At 39.9% G+C, this 17267-nt stretch overlaps 2 protein-coding genes across 9 annotated transcripts in view; one reads left to right on the plus strand and one right to left on the minus strand.

The window, feature by feature from the left end:
- LOC116181017 (glucose transporter type 1) overlaps positions 1 to 17267 on the minus strand; it is a 40345-nt gene that overhangs the window by 6090 nt on the left and 16988 nt on the right. For 6 of the 8 annotated variants that reach the window (XM_031501232.1, XM_031501230.1, XM_031501235.1 and 3 more), the window contains 7 exons: positions 15277 to 15580; positions 14819 to 15200; positions 14302 to 14768; positions 12942 to 13154; positions 12088 to 12312; positions 2962 to 3101; positions 2876 to 2905 (listed from right to left, as the gene is read on the minus strand). In XM_031501232.1, coding sequence (XP_031357092.1) covers positions 2876 to 2905; positions 2962 to 3101; positions 12088 to 12312; positions 12942 to 13154; positions 14302 to 14768; positions 14819 to 15200; positions 15277 to 15580 — 1761 coding nt within the window. The remainder of the gene's footprint in view (positions 1 to 2875; positions 2906 to 2961; positions 3102 to 12087; positions 12313 to 12941; positions 13155 to 14301; positions 14769 to 14818; positions 15201 to 15276; positions 15581 to 17267) is intronic. The other 2 variants (XM_031501231.1, XM_031501234.1) reach the window with 2 other exon arrangements.
- On the plus strand, positions 7489 to 9071 carry LOC116181020 (cuticle protein 19-like). Its single transcript, XM_031501244.1, has 4 exons — positions 7489 to 7842; positions 7901 to 8499; positions 8549 to 8677; positions 8788 to 9071. The coding sequence occupies exons 2-4, from the start codon at positions 8488 to 8490 to the stop codon at positions 8992 to 8994; spliced, it is 348 nt and encodes a 115-aa protein (XP_031357104.1). The 5' UTR covers positions 7489 to 7842; positions 7901 to 8487; the 3' UTR covers positions 8995 to 9071.

Here is a 17267-nt window from a genome sequence, read left to right on the forward strand (position 1 = left end):
GGCGAATGACAGTAAGGCGAACCTAATCAAGGTGAAACGTGTGCTGAGAAAAAAGAAGTGAAGATCGCGCGTGGGTGTAGGTGAGGGTGTAAAAATTAGAGAGACGATTTTACGATTAATCTTTGAATTCAGTTTATATTTATTTAAGTGCGTTTTATGTTAAATAAAGGACTAAGGCTAAGGCCGGCACTAAACATCCCCAAATTGGATCGTAGCCCGACTGTGGGAGCACCACCAAATCTAGATGGAGGAGTGATAAGCAGTCAGCACCAAAACCAGCTCGCTGCTAGCATTCGGCAGAAGTGAACTAAGGTCAGTATCTCAAGAAATCGGGGTAGCCAAGGACAACACATGTCGCCTCCGCTTAGAGGGGGAAGAGACTGCGGACACGTCATCTGCCGGTGTGAGGCTGTCACCGAACACTGATTACAAGACCTGGGTAAAGCTGCAATAGCACCTCGGTAGATCCTGAATCTCTCCGGGGCCGAATTCAAAAAAATGAAGTTGATGATGGTTCCGCGAAGATGAAACGTCGGATTGGAAAATTAACAAGCCACCTTAAAGAACATTAAAAGTTACTGTGGAGAATGACGTGGTTTTGATTTGGATCAAATATTAACGCCAAAATCGGATTTTTTTAAAAATTCAAAAACAAAAAAATTTTTAGGGATTTCAAAACGCCATTTGATTGCACCACTTTTTTCATATTTAACCAAATATGTACTTATCTCTTACCGTTTCTAGAATACCCATAATGATCCTCCTTATCTAGGACGCAGTGTATATAAAATTCTGAACTTTGTAATACTTTTCCAGGGCGTTTTGGACATTTTATGGATATTTATAAGTGTTTGAGCCTGAAGAAGGCATAGAAAAAATTGGAAAGGACCTTAGGAAGGCGAAGGCGGTTGGAATCCCCTTGAAACTTTTTTTTAAATCCGTCATTAGTCTGTAAGGAGCTAAATAGAGCCTCTAACATGCCTTTAGGTGCTTAAACGCTTTCATAGTTCTTTAATAAAAGCCCCCCTAACCCTTTAAAAGTTTCAGAATACTAAAAAGATTTAAAGAGCTCTTAATACCATAGGTAATAAAGGCTGTCAAAGGCCTTTTAAAGGTTTTCAGTATTTTTACAATGATAATAATAATAAATCATCTTTATTGAACATGTTCTCTGGCGAAATTTAGCTCAAGGCTATTCTATTTAACTCTTCTTTAATCTAGAAATTATCCAGAAATTCATTGATTAAAAAACATATTTACTAAGTTCCCAATAGAAAGCTTCTTTAAAGAAATTTGGAAATTCTTTATAAAAAGTATTGGTTCCTCAAAGAGTCTTCAGACTGAGGTTTTTCATCTGTTCTTCTAAATTATGTTCTTGGGATATTCTTCAAAAGTCTTTTTTCGAAGACTGTGTGAATAAGTTATACAGTGTGTCCAAGATAAGACGCGTATTTTGGGGCTTAGTAAAATGATGTTTTAAACATTCGGAATTTGTACTTCTTTACAGGTCCATATAAAAATATGAAGTTGATTGTTTCTCAAAGACCAAACGTCGCAGTGAAAATCTGTGGGCGCCATCTTGCAGGGTACGTTTTTCTCATTTAACCGACTATGTATCGCTTATGGATTCAGATGCCCTATGTTGTTCACTCTTATAATGGACACATTGTATATCCCAAACGATAGATAATTGAAAAATCCTGGTTATTTGAAGTATTTTGGATATGATGCATTAAGAACTTTTGTGGACAATTTAAGCTGTCATATGATGTAATAATTTACAGGGTGTTCCATATAGAAGAGTCGCATTTTGGTTATTATCTCAAAAATGCGATGTTGTTTTGTTTTTTTAATTACAGATTTGGATTCAGTAAAAAAACCACGAACTTATAAATTAAGATGGACTGCTAATGCTGAATTGACAAATGACACCTACATGGGGGCAGCAATGATGTGCGCGAAATTCAAATCAACTAATAAACAAGCATTAACCTCACGTTTTCTAAATAAATTACTGTGACACATGTCATTTTCCAAGGCTGCAATAGTCTCAAAACTTGAGCACTAGGAAAATTCCCCTAGAAAATAACTAAAACGTGCACATCATGGCCGCGCCCATGCTAGGGCCATTTAGGCCATAGGAACGCAAGAATTTAAGGAACTGGAAGAAGGATATGTAGAAGAAGGGTGGTAAAATGCTAATTGCACTTGCGTTGCGATAGTAAACACAGGTCTAACATCAAAATCCTTGCGATTTATGTTGAAAGTGGATATACGGGTCATTTTGCAAACTGTACACCTGAAGAAAGTACAAATAATTGGTATAATAATGGAAACCCACCGTCAGGGCTGCGAATCCGGCCAGGTCCAGGACAGAGCGCTGAGTGGCGCGGGGGCTCGGGCCCTATCCAACGAGGGCCGCCCTTCGGAACGGCCTCTGCGGCACGGCCATGGTAAACACTTGTTAACGCAACGCGTAAGGCTGGCCCGAAGACTGTCTTGAAGCAACGGTCAGCAAAACACGTAGTTATACCGCGCTGGTACGGCGAACGTTAAAAAACGATGGAACGTCGGCCGTTTGCGCGCGGTAAAAAATACGTGTGTAAAATCATGCACTACAACGGAAGGCTCGCCCGAACATCCCGGGTTCCGGACCCGGCCCGGAAAACGCGTGCCGAGCGACAGTTCTGACCTAAATTCCTTCGCGTCTCAATTCCGTACAGAATTGAAGTCAGAAAGTGAATAACAGTCGGGCGGGAGAGTGGCAGTTTCAACAGTCGCCCAAACTCCCGCTCTTCAAAAATGAACTAGGAAGAATAGTAGGTTCTACGTGCAAAGCCGAAAAGAAACATGCCGAACCCATGCCGACACTCACCCGTACAGCCTGCTGTCTCGTAAGCTAGTCCTTCTCGTTGCAGAATTGGGATTAGTGAAGTTAGCGAAGAGCTGAAACTCACTTACCTCCCATTTCCGTGCCGGAAAAGCGCCAAAATCTCCTCGAACGTTTTATTCTTCGTCTCCGGCACCTTCTTATAAGTAAATATCCAGAAAATGGCGAGAAACACGCTGAACGGAAGAAACGTGTAATTTTCCAACGTGCTCTGCAACAAAAAGCGTAATTACATCAGGAAGTTGACCACACGTTTAAAATTATCAGAGCGCGCACGGAAAAAAATGATCTTAATGGAAATTGGCCGCCCACTCGAAAGTAGTCGATCGTAAACTGTTCAATTATGTCACTCGAAAGCGTTTCCGTCAATTATGCATTTATGCAATAATAATTGATAAATATCTGCGGCCCGTCGTTAAGATTAATGGTCCGCCGAGTGGATTGGTTTTACGACGCGCGCGTTAAGACAATTACCTCCAGAAGCGCACTTACGCTAATTGCTCGAGAACATTTTTCTTTCGCTTTTGTACCTTGAAAAATTGCGCATTAACCGCGTTTAATTTCATTTTGCGAGTTTGCCAAAAAGCATCGGCCTCTTTGATACTTAGAGGAAAAATGTGCCTAATTTACTCCTGCAGACTCACCAACTACGAATGGTAGGAAAGGGCGAGCCTGATCGGAGAATCACAAAAAAATTATGTGTCAAGTTGAATTAGTGACGAGAGAGCTGTCAACAAAGTGCTCCAGGCTCGGAGGCGGGTCTTCATGTTCATGTGGAGCGAGCCAACAAGGCGATGTGTTCTTGATGCACGATCGAGAGCGAGTGGCTTTTGCTGATTGGCATGTTGATCCAGCATATGAGCCCTTGTCTAGTAGCTCTAGTCATGGCCTTCTACTGCTTGTCGGTTTGGGCCATGTCTTCTTTCTGTTACTCTCGTAGCACACCCGCCCGAGTTGCTTTTTCTCAAGTTCTTGGTTTTCGCCAGAGCGAACGATGATCGATAGGAGAGTGTGCGTTTGCCCTAGGAGCTAGTGGCGTAACTACAATGCCTCAAAGGTACCTACGCAATGAGGACGGGGTCCGACTTTTACTGTTCACGGTTACAGTCCGAAGAAAATTCTGAATCATTGTTAACGGAGGGTAAATACAGGTGAAAAATCTGAAGCAATATCTGCAATATACAAAATGTGAACTCTTGAATTTGAATAATTAAAATCTGACTGAAGTCCCTTACATACAGTCAATAAAATACTTTGCCAATTAGCGGGACTTTCTCCAATCCAGAAGGTATCTGGAGGTCCTGGATACGGTAACCTTGGGCTTAAGATGAATGTCGCGAAGTAATTTTAATACTCCAGCATTTACCTCTGCACGGACATAAAAAAAGGCAAATTCATACAGAAAGAATTGAAGTCGCGAAGGGTTTGTTGTTGTTGTTGGTGGTGGTGGTAAATTGACTGTTGTGGGCGATGGTTGTGGTGTGCTGCTGGTTGCGGGGTTAGTTTGGGCGACGGGCGGTGGATATTAACGGTTTGAATCTCGGCACGCGCGGTGGTTGGATAGCTCCTTCTACCTCTCCTTCCGCCGGGACCTCTGTTATTCCCACTCACCTCACGGTCTTCTTCCATAGAGGATGTTGTAATCCTTCTCATGAGAGTTCTGAACCCCAAACAATTTGTAAAAAAAGCGTTACCGCCCCCCCCCCTCCCCCACAGTAGACGACAGTTCCATTGCCATTTCCACTACCATAGGGGTACTAAACTAAGGTTCATGAGGAAAGAGTTATCGAGTTCTATGTTGGGTGGTTTTGAACCCCCCCCCCCTTTTTAACACAATTTTTCAAAAATGGTCATCGATTCTTTCGTTGCTGGGAGGTATTCCATACCCCCCCACACCTCCCTGTTGTACGTTCTCTGTAGTACGGAGAAGAAGCGACCTTATAATCTTGCTTCGGGAACTGTCATGAGAGTTCTGAATCCTAAACAGGTATGGAAATTGGAATACTCACCAGTCCTGGGGGGATTAGGCTGCATCATGACGACGGAAGGTACGCTCTCACCTAAGTAAAAGGACACCAAGGGCTCCTATTTTAGGTGATGCGGGAACAGGCGGAGTATATGGCAATGCCAAAAGAGGATTTTCGGTTGTTTAGAATGGTGCCCGACGACGAAACGCGGAAGTTTCAAAACTGTTACAATTACAGTGCTGCTTATTAGGCATTTAAGCATGTTACATGTTATGCAGTTGTAATTATTTCCTTAAATTTGCATTAATTGCCCTCTTTGCATAAATAAAGAGAAATTCCTTTCGTTACCGAAATTTGATGAATCTTATAGGTATACCGCGTATAAATTGCTAATTAATTCCACTACGACCTTGGCGCAACAATGCGCCTTTATGATATTGTGTTCGTCGGTAATTTATGAGCAATTTATGTAAGGAAAGCGTGCTTTAGCGAATTTGTTAATTTGATGTTTTGACGTTCTTCTCAAAAAATTGAATAACATAATTACCGGTTGGAATTTATAGTGCAACACTAATTGGAACACGCGCATAACGATCGAACGCAACTCGGAATTACTTTCACACACAATTTTTGTTCTTCTAATTCTAATTATTCGACGCGCCAGATTTTGAACTTTTGTCGTTACGCAACCGCCAACAAAAGGTGTAAACATTTTACGGAGAAAGTATTTTCACCGCCATAACAACCTGACAAGTTCAAGGCGACTTTCCTGAAACGGCACTTGCTTTCAATTACGCACGTGTTCATTAATTTCCTAATTGAAATCTTGTTTTGTTATCAACAAAATGCCTCGTTGTGTATGTAGTTTTTTAATTACGGAAGTCTTCAAGACTTCTCTTGTGAATAATGTCTAATACACCTGTCCACGGGGTTTAAATTTGATTTGGGGTACCATTTTTCAAAAATAGCCCAATTTTGAGAAATCGGGAAAACTAGGTCAGTTCCATTCTAAAAAAGTCAGATCTGGACAAACGTCAACGCCCTTTTAAAAAATTCCTAGATTCGTTTCTATGCCCAGTGAGTCTGGAGGTTTAAATAAAGCGCTTGTTAGTGTTTTATAAGGGCATTAAAATATTTCTAAACAAATTTTCTTTCTCCTTCATTTTCATGCGCTGTTAGAGGGCGTTTTCTGAAGCTTCACAGTAAAGTCACTAAATATAGAAAGTACCGCAATCCATTGGGCTCGTGTGTTAGAGAGAGAACGCATGATTTTTGCCCAAAAATGGCAGAAGTGGCCAGATTCTAGTACTGTAATGTTAGGGATTGTTCCAATTTTATTTGTAAACATCCTGTAGCATGTGTTGTAAAATTCTTCCGTTAGATGTCCCCATCCTTTGAAATGAAGTCCCTTCTCAATCTCCCAGTGATTTGCGCTTCTCCTTGTTCCTATAGAAGTGCGATTTTTAAGACTACGTTATTTTTGACTGTTTGACCTTTCGTTAGTGCTTTCCAGAAATATGTGAGACCGACAGTTTCCTGTACCAACTTCGTGGATCTATTGTTATTTGTTACATTGCACGAGTACATGACCTGTTTGGAGATATCTGTATATATTTTTATAAAACATGACAGTACTATGAAGTTAGGTTATAAAAAATTGACAGCTATTCAGATTTTATTTGTCAATTTTTTTAAGTTGGCAGCAAATTTGCCCAAAAATGGCGGATGATTGCGGTACTTTCTATATCTAGTGACTTTACTTCACAGTACAGTGACTCTATACCTTAGACCATATATAATAGTACATGGACTGCTATTAGCCCTATGCTTTCAATACAAAATGGGTGGTCACGGATAGAGGGCACTATAGTTGTGGGTATGTGAATCTCAGGGTAAACTAAAGTCGTATGAACACCACTCGGATTGCGTAAAGAGTAGCTTTTATAGTAACCGCGTAGTACGGGAAACTTTAAATACTCTTGATTGTCTTCTATACGTCCACAAATACGAACAGCTTTGCTTTTTTGGCCATATCTAGGCGATTAATTAATTGACATTTGTTAATTTACAGGTTGACAAATCGTGTCTCATCGGACAATTTCGGACAGACTCGTTTACCCTGAAACTCACACACCCAGGCGATGTCCTCGACCATATTTTAGTTACAATTAGCAGTCCATGTATGGTCTAAGCTCTATACATCGAGACAGTGTGGTCATACGGTGGTATTCTATTGGTAGTTGGGAGATCCGCCATGTTTTGACCAAGGATTGGTAGAATTTACCTGGAAACCAAGAAAATGTAAACAGGCTGAGAAGATGAGATATCCCCCCGAGAAAAGAAATATTAGTAGTGACCCTTTCCTAAATAAACCATCATGAAAATCCTGGAAATTTTGGCAGAAAACGTAACACGAGATGATTCACTACTCCCCTGGAGGAAGAATATTTCACGGTTTTCCGCAGCTTTTCTTCTTAGGGCTTGAAGAAATTTTGAGGTAGTGTAGTTCTCAGTATCTGAATGTTTTTTTAGCAAAGGGCCATCTTCCTTTTTCCCTGGAGGATATTACCTGTTACGTTTTCTACCAAAATGATCACAGCAATCCGGATTTTGCATGATTTTTTTGAAAAAGGCCATCCTTTTCTAAGAGGAAGGGGGGGGGGGTAGTTTACCTCCAGACCCCTGGTATTACGAATTCACTTTAACAGTTTTAACATCTGTAAGATCTAAATGGTAGTTTTTTGGAAAAGGTCCGCCCAATGTTTATATCCTGGGAGTATTCAGTGGCGCATTTCCAAAAAAATATCACGAGGATCTCGGATACTGAAAACATTTTGATCGAAAGATGCGAAAATTTTGAAACGTCGGACGGCTATTCAATTTCGAACTAGGGTAATCTAAGAAGTATCCATTTCACCGAAGAAACCGATTCAATTTTGCATGAAACCGAAACCACCAGCTGCAGGAAACATTCTTTTAAGAAAGGTAGTGTTCAATTTTGAATTGTACAAATTAAATTGTTTTGGTTGCATCCGTTTAATAGCTTAAAACATACCAGAAAAAATTTTATTTCAAGAAGGGGAGGTTCAATCCACTTTATGCAGAAAAAACCTGCCGCATGTCGGTAGTTTACCATTATTTTTTAAAGCACAAAATGTACGTTAAAAATTTGAAAACGGCACATCCAGTTACGATTGCGACTAAGGAAAAGGGTTGATGACATGTTCAGTTGTGCAACACGAATACCAACACAGGAAAGAAATTAACATACAATTGGAAATCGCCAACCTGTTCGGACGGCAGTTTGTAGCACAAATTAGGGGATCGCTCGTGCGAGAAAAAGGATTCCGAAGGCCTCCACTGTTGAAATATTAAATTGAATGCAAATATCGTTCGCTTAGAATGAGCATGGTTAAGGAAGTTGAGGGAAAGTCTTCTACCTATACGTGTATGATCGTATACCTTATATATGCTAATTGAGCGTAGTTTGTATATCTGGCCTGGTGGTAGAAAAGTGGAGGAACCTCGCAAGGAAAAAATGAAGAAATTCCTTTCACGAGAGCTCGAGTATAAATGCTCTAAATTATCCAGGGAGTAATCAGTTCAGTGCAAATCTTTACATATACAGCCATGCAGTGTCTTGTAAGTGTTGTAGATTGCCATTGTCTTTACTCCTTATTGATTTTGTCAGGTGAGCATCGCCGCAATCGTTGTGGCCGCGAACGCCCTAGGAGGCGGCGAAAGTTACGGACACCTAGGCGAATACTTCGACGGTAATCATCTTGGGAATCATCACCACGAAGACCACATCGACTACCACGTAAGTGTGCGATTTAATTAATAACGCGCGTGCGGGTTGAAAGCTGGCTAATGACATTTCTCTTTATTACAATTCAAGAGGCGTCCCCAATTTCTTTTTATCGCTTTCAGGCGCATCCCAATTACCACTACGATTACGCCGTGCACGATTTGCATACGCACGACATTAAAAGCCAGTGGGAAACGCGCGACGGTGATAACGTCAAGGGCGAGTACACACTTCTGGAGGCCGACGGGTCGAAGAGAATCGTTCAATATACCGCCGATAAGCACAACGGCTTCAATGCGATCGTTAAGAACGTCAAGCACGGTTACTGATCTGATCATACGCCTATTCTATTTATTCGATGAGTAAGTCTGTTATTTCTGTATATATTTTAATGTTCGTAATAAAATTGTTTATATTTTTATTGTAGTTTTAAGTTAAGCGAACTGTTTAAAATTATTCATGGCAACAGTGTAAAGAAGCACTTTGGTTAAATATAGTAGGCGATTAACCATCACAGGAGGAGTTCCTCGAGGTAGTATTTCTAGAGCCACTTCTATTTACTAATTTACAAAACCACACAGGAAATACTGTATAGAAGTCGCAATTTTTTTAACGTTTTCTAAAGACAGAAAATGGGTTTTGTGTCTTGTTTAACTGTGCTTGTCATATTGATCATGTATATTGCATTTGAAATGTCACCCCGTCATAGAATGTCCTATTGAACATCTTTGCATATTATGAGGGAATAAGCAAAAAAGACCACTGGATGTCTATGGGCATGTAGAAAGGCTTTTGGTCGCACATGGGGCTTGTCTCCTCAACGGGTATATTGACCAATAACAGTGGCGTACGTAGAAATGCATTCTGGGGGGGATTAAACAAGTTCGTGGCACATACAGTCACCCAGTGCGTAATAGAAGGGGGGGAGGGGGTAAGAAATAGAAATTGGGTTGAAGGTTGCTGATGCTGGTAGTCATTTATCTATTTATTATTGTACAGGCGAAAAAGATTAGATTAGAACGGTTTTTTATTTCTTACTGCTGACAGGCCCCTTTATTGCTTTTGCTTTAATTAGTCAACGAAAACTTTGAATAATAGGTATATTTATGGGCAAAAAACCAATTTGACAAAAAATTCAAAGGGCTGTAACTTTTGATCTAGTAGTCCGATCTTGGAACTGTTTGAAATTATGGATTCTACAGGCCACATTCTATAAGAAAATTTTTTTCCGGGTCGATCCGAGACAATTTTTTCTTCTGGGCTCAAAAAAAGGCAGTGTATTACCTTCCTTTTTTACCAAAAATCGACTGCACCAAAATTTCTCGGGAAAAAACTTTTTCTTATTAATTTGGGTGCGTAGAATCCAAAACGATTCGTACTTTTTCGATTAGACGTCTCAATCAAAAGTTATGGGCAAAAAACCAATTTCGAAAAAAAATTCAAAGGGCTGTAACTTTTGATCTAGTAGTCCGATCTTGGAACTGTTTGGAATTATGGATTCTACAGGCCACATTCTATAAGAAAATATTTTTTTCCGGTCGATCTGAGACAATTTTTTTTTCGGGGCTCAAAAAAAGGCAGTGTATACCTTCCTTTTTTACCAAAAATCGACTACACCAAAATTTCTTGAGAAAACACTTTTTCTTATTAATTTGGGTGCGTAGAATCCAAAACATTCGTACTTTTTCGATCAGACTTCTCAATCAAAAGTTATAGACTAGAAAAAAAACCAATTTCGAAAGAAAATTCAAAGGGCTGTAACTTTTGAACTAGTAGCCCAATCTTGGAACTGTTTGAAATTATGGATTCTACAGGCCACATTCTATAAGAAAATGTTTTTTCCGGGTCGATCCGAGACAATTTTTTCTTCTGGGCTCAAAAAAAGGCAGTGTATTACCTTCCTTTTTTACCAAAAATCCACTGCACCAAAATTTCTCGGGAAAAAACTTTTTCTTATTAATTTGGGTGCGTAGAATCCAAAACGATTCGTACTTTTTCGATTAGACGTCTCCATCAAAAATTATGGGCAAAAAACCAATTTCGACAAAAAATTCAAAGGGCTGTAACTTTTGATCTAGTAGTCCGATCTTGGAACCGTTTGGAATTATGGATTCTACAGGCCACATTCTATAAGAAAATATTTTTTTCCGGTCGATCTGAGACAATTTTTTCTTCGGGGCTCAAAAAAAGGCAGTGTTATTCCTTCCTTTTTTTCCAAAAATCGACTACACCAAAATTTCTCGAGAAAACACTTTTTCTTAATAATTTGGGTGCGTAGAATCCAAATCCATTCGTACTTTTTCGATCAGACTTCTCAATCAAAAGTTATAGACTAGAAAAAAATTCAAAGGGCTGTAACTTTTGAACTAGTAGCCCAATCTTGGAACTGTTTGAAATTATGGATTCTACAGGCCACATTCTATAAGAAAATGTTTTTTTCCGGGTCGATCTGAGACAATTTTTTTTCTGGGCAAAAAAAAGGCAGTGTATTACCTTCCTTTTTTACCAAAAATCGACTGCACCAAAATTTCTCGGGAAAAAACTTTTTCTTATTAATTTGGGTGCGTAGAATCCAAAACGATTCGTACTTTTTCGATTAGACGTCTCGATCAAAAGTTATGGGCAAAAAAATTCCTGTTTCTAAAAATTAAAATTCTTATTTTCGTATTACCTAAATACCTAATAGCTATGATGATAACTCAACTCTTCTGGGGGGGATATATCCCCTCCCCCCCCCCCTCCCCCCCGTAAATACGCCACCGACCAATAATACTTTACGGCGCACTTGTATGGTGGCCTACCATGCACAGGGCAACCTACAGGAAGCAGCTAGGAAAGCTTGAGAAACTCGCCTGTGTGGGAGTCACTGGAGCCATAATTGTATAAAATTCCAGGAAGAACATCTTCAAACTCGCGGGTCTATTATAGGCCAGTCATTGGGGATTTTTACCTGGAAATAAGTCTGGAAGTTTTGAAACTTTGTAGGTTTATAGGTTTTGGGATATAAAACTAAAATTCACATCCGAGACATGCCGCCATCTTGCCAAGATGGCGCCCAAAAAAAAGGTTTTTTGCAAATATCTCCAAAACTATGCGTTTTTCGAAAAAGTATGTAGAGCGCAAAATTAAAGAGGAGGAAGTTTCATGTTCCTAGTAAATATTTATCACGAAATAATGGCATATCTTTTATTCAATTAATCGATTAATTCATGTTAATAATTTATGATCAATTAATTTCGATTTAAAATGCTATACTTGTTTCCACACCACCCAAGTACACGGCGCGTTTTTTTAAGTGGTTTCCCCAGTAGGCCTAATCCACTTAAGCACAAGCTTATATCTTCCCGCCCGAAAGATCTTAACAAAGTGCGTGTTTTCGAGCTCGCAATAGTAAGATTTGTACAATTAACAATCGGACTTACCTTCATACTTGGAAATCCAATGCCGACAAGGAAGTTGGCCATCCAGTTCACGAGAACGGCGATGGACATCGCCGCCGGACGCGGTCCCTGCGAGAACAGCTCGGCGGTGATCATCCACGGAATCGAGCCGGGTCCGACTGCGAAGAATACGACGAAACTTAACGTCGAGACGACCGACAGGTAGGACATCCAATCGATCATTTCCTGCACGTAGCCAAAAAACTCCTATCAGGCAGTAGTATTTATGTTCTTTCCCGACTGGGAGGAGTGAGCACCAAAATCATATAAATACTACTGGAGCGGATTATTCGTTCACTCACTAGCTTAAGATATGCGTGCATGCAAAACAAAATCGTGTAGGTAATCTTTCAGAGCCGTGTTAGCGTTATATACAGTGTCCCTCCTCCACCTGTCCGGAAAGTAGTTGTCAACAGAGGGAATGAGTCATAAAAAGCGAGGTCGGATGTAAAAGTGTCAAATGAATTAACGAGTGAGGTGTAGCAAACGCAAATCTAAACGTGCGGGGACAATTAGAAATGCGATATGTACTTCTCGTCGCATATTGCATTTATACAAACCTTTGCAGAACAGCGGCACAAAAAAATTATGTTTTGTCGCCTAGCCCTCGGTTTTCTCGTGTACATTTCAAAGCAATCTACAGCGAAAGAAAATCGTTTGCCGTGTCTTAAAACGGCCACGTTATTTTCAATTTAGTAAGCCTCTATCGTGAATGTACTAGAGAAGTGCTGTATATACGCAGCACACTTGTGGAGAAAATCAGTAATTAAAGTATGCGTGCAAAATTGCCGATCGGCAATTTTGCACTAGATTTAAGCCGGTGCAACCAAACGAACCTTTATTAAAAACGAGATGGTAATGAATATCGAAAATATGAACATTCCGCCCAGCCCGTACAAATGCAGCGTTCTTCTTCCGGTACGATCCATCAGTGGTATTGAGACTAGAGTCATTCCAACCATTATCGCTCCTATGCCAATCGTCGCAAACTTTGCACTTTCGTCCGATAGGCCCGAACTCGTGAATAAACTTGTCGAATAGTAGAAGACCTGAAAGGTGCGTGATTAGTGAAACGAAGTACTTAAGAGGGCGCTGCCAGAGCGGTGGGGAAGCTTATTGCCTTTAGTTTAGATTGTTACCGTTTCAAAATCAGACGGGTAACGGCAGATGGCGTTAATGTTGTCTGAAAACTAAAGTCACTAAATATAGAAAGTACCGCAATCCATTGGGCTCGTGTGTTAGAGAGAGAACGCATGATTTTTGCCCAAAAATGGCGGGAAAACACTTTTTCGTATTAATTTTGGTGCGTAGAATCCAAAACAATTCGTACTTTTTCGTTCAGACTTCTCAATCAAAAGTTATAGACTAGAAACCAATTTCGAAAGAAAATTCAAAGGGCTGTAACTTTTTAACTAGTAGCCCAATCTTGGAACTTGGAACATTTTAATTTAGAGAAGTTATATAGGTTTCGTAACTTCTTGTATTAAAGTCATATGAAAAACCTGTCAAGTGTAAAGTAAAACATTAAAACTCATATGAAAAATATGTTGGCAGTAAATATCATATAACATATCATATAAAAAATCATGTGAGATATATTATAGTGTAAAGGTACCTTAAAACATGACAGCACTATGAAGTTAGGTTATAAAAAATGACAGCAATTCAGATTTTATTTGTCAATTTTTTTAAGTTGGCAGCAAATTTGCCAAAAAACGGCGGATGATTGCGGTACTTTCTATATCTAGTGACTTTACTGAAAACATTGTTAAGTATCTTGTTTTTATCTCGAAAATTCGCCGCGTCCTTCGGAAACTTTCGGAGACTTTCGCTATATTTACAACAAGCACGTACAGGGCGGCCAACTAAGAATGCGAGGTACTGTATCTGAGAATCTATCCATCGTAGAGGCTAGCGGTAAAACAAATTTATTAACGGCCACGAGCAAAACCTGGAAAATATTTCTGAAATGACCGCTAGGGGGCGTAACTGCAATCTGGAATCTAAAGTCACTAGATATAGAACGTACCGCCATTTTTGGGCAAATTTGCTGCCAAAAATTGACAAATAAAATCTGAATATCTGAAATTGGGCTGATACAACAAACGGTTTTTAAAAATTGTACAAAAATCTAAAGGCATGTTTTTTACGCTGATCCCCATCACTCCGGCAGCGCGCTCTTGGACGGATACTTACAGCATTTATACCGGACAGCTGTTGGGAGAGCTGCATCACGACGCCAATGATGAGCGGCGATCGTAGCGTCGGCGAACAGATGAGCTCCATCATACTTATCGACGATTCGGCCTGTTGGGCGCGTTCCTCGGCCCTCATTTCCTCTATGTCCTCCTCGACCTGATTGCTGGCCCTCAGTCTTCTTAAAGCTCTGCGAGCTTCCTCCTCCCACTGCTTGGTAATGAGCAAATATCTAGGACTTTCGGGACAAACTGGCAGTAGTACGAGTTGTAATAAGGCGGGACAAACGGCCAGGCCCACAAGCAGGGGCCAGCCATCGTTTGTCCCCAGTATTTGCTCAATGCCCAGCACTTGAGATAGTAAAAGTCCTACGGTTACGGCTAATTGATTTACTGTACCCAAACCACCACGTAGGTTTAAAGGCGCAATTTCTGATATATACATAGGTACTAACGACGTATTTAAACCTGCAATAATTACCGCTGCGATTACTCCGAGAGTGGAAGAGGTCACCTACCGCAATTGACCCCGATGATGAACCTCCCAAAGAAGAGCATCTCGTAAGAATTTGATATTTTGGTACACCCCATTAAGCACCCCCCGCCTATTCCTAATATATTATTGAGAAGCAGCCCGCCCTTCCTTCCGAAGCGATTCGCCACCATTCCGCCGATGAAGCCGCCCAGCATGCCGCCGATCGCGAAAATGGACACGGCGAGCGAGTACAGCCGCTGAACGGCCTCCTCCTGCAGATCTTCGCCGTACCGACTTTTATAGACGTCCTTCATGAAGTACTCGATGTTGGTTTCCGGCGCGTTGATCACCCCCGTGTTGTACCCGAATTGCAGCATGCCCAAAACCGCCGAGAAGATCGAGTAGCTGAGGAAGAACGTCAGGCCCTAAAAAAGGAAAGCGCATTAGTAAACGCGGCGGTTTGAGGAATGTCGCGCGTTCGTTCTCCGATTCGTCTCGAACCTGCTCAAGAAGTCGCAATTTTCTGCGGTGCGAGTGCTCCTCGAGCCGATCGACGTACTCTCTCAGCTCCTCTATTTCTTCCTTCACCTGCTGTACGGTGTCCAGTTCTTGCTTGATCGCCACCATGTCCCGCTTAACCTCGGACACCTCCGATTGACACGACTCGACGGACTTTGTTAGTTCTTGAAGTTGTGAACGGATTTCGCATAGCGCCACCGTCGTCTCTAAATGTCTGTCGCCGCGTTGCAGCTCGTCTAATTTAGCGCTTAGATTCATACTCATCACGCTCACCTGTTTTTGTAAACTAAGGGTACGCTCGGTTAATTTCATTTGAAACTTTTTAGAGTAGACAAAACGAAAAAAAAAACATGCGACGTGCTGGCAAACGCTAATATTATACCCGTGTCCGTATACAGGGTGTTTTTTTTGGAGATTTAGTTAAACGTTTCTGGGAAAGTAAAATACGTAGGTTTTTGAAAATTTGTACTTAGGAGTTACTCTGAAGGCCGAATCTATGTAAAATATTTTCAAAATGGCCGCACTTCCGGAAACACTTCGTTATTTTAAATGGCAACCCCTATTTTTTATTGCATTTTTGGATTCTACGTCAAATTTCAGTTCTTATCTGCCATTTATGGTTTTTAAGTTATTTTGACTTTAAGAAAAAAAATGGCGGATGCAGATGGTACCTTGATAATTGATTACTTGAAAAAGGTTATAGTCATGGCAACCCATTTTTATCAGTGCATAGAGAATGAATAGGGCTTTCTTTTAGTGTACTTAAAAAAAGTTAAGTTGCGTACAACCGCACCTATGGAGATCCAAATTTAAGAAACTTCAAAGTCTATAAACTCAGTTTTTTTAAATGGAATGACCATGTTCTTAATATTGCATGAGATAGAGAATCGAAATTGGCATATTTTGATATTACATGTTCCTATAGCTATCTTTAACAGTTTCTGATTTATTCCCATTTCATTGAATTGATCTCGGAATTGATGCCATTTTTTTTCGCATTTTCTTTTTAGTAGTTGGCCATGATTTTATAACAATCGAATTTTAAACAAATCAAGGAATGGATTCTTTAATACCATTGATTCTAGTTCTAGTCTAAATAATTCATTAATAAATAACTTATTTATTAAGGATATAGGACAGAAAATTTTTGAAACATCTAAACAGAGTCGTTCAACTGAATTTCTTAAACAACGTATAAGTCTGGAAATTAAGAGAGGTAATGCGATATCTGTTCTAGCAACAATTCCATACCAAAAATGTTTCAACGAAGTTTTTTATATTTTGCATTGAATTTATTTTGTTAATCTTGCATTTGCAATTCAATTCATTTTCTTAAATATTCTCTTGTAGAGCTTTGTATCACTTGTGCTTCAACGGTTTGTAGTGCATTTGGGGGTACAAAATTTCCAAAATTTATACAATTTCGTTCTAGTTTTCGAATGAATGTACGGAAAGCACGCGCGGCGATTCTACCCATTTCACCATAAATAACAATTAAATTCCAAAATAGGTGAAACCACTGCGAGTCATTTTTCGATTTTTGAAAAACTTATGTTAACCTATAACAGTGGGTGATGGATTAGTGTCACTAGATTTGTTTAAAATTCAATTGTTATAAAATCATGGCCGACTACTAAAAAGAAAATCCGAAAAAAATAGTGTCAATTCAATAAAATGGGAATAAGTCAGAAACTGTTAAAGATAGCTATAGGAACATGTATTGTCAAAATATGCCCATTTCGATTCTCTATCTCATGGAATAGTAAGAACATGGTCATTCCATTTAAAAAAACTGAGTTTTTAGTCTTTGAAGTTTCATAAATTGGATATCCATAGGGGCGGTCGTACGCAACTTAACTTTTTTTAAGTGCACTAAAAGAAAGCCCTATTCATTCTCTATGCACTGATAAAAATAGGTTGCCATGACTACAACCGTTTTCAAGTAATCAATTATCAAGGTACCATCTGAATCC

The sequence above is a fragment of the Photinus pyralis genome, unplaced genomic scaffold (assembly GCF_008802855.1).
Source record: "Photinus pyralis isolate 1611_PpyrPB1 unplaced genomic scaffold, Ppyr1.3 Ppyr1.4_LG9, whole genome shotgun sequence".
NCBI lineage: Eukaryota > Metazoa > Arthropoda > Insecta > Coleoptera > Lampyridae > Photinus > Photinus pyralis.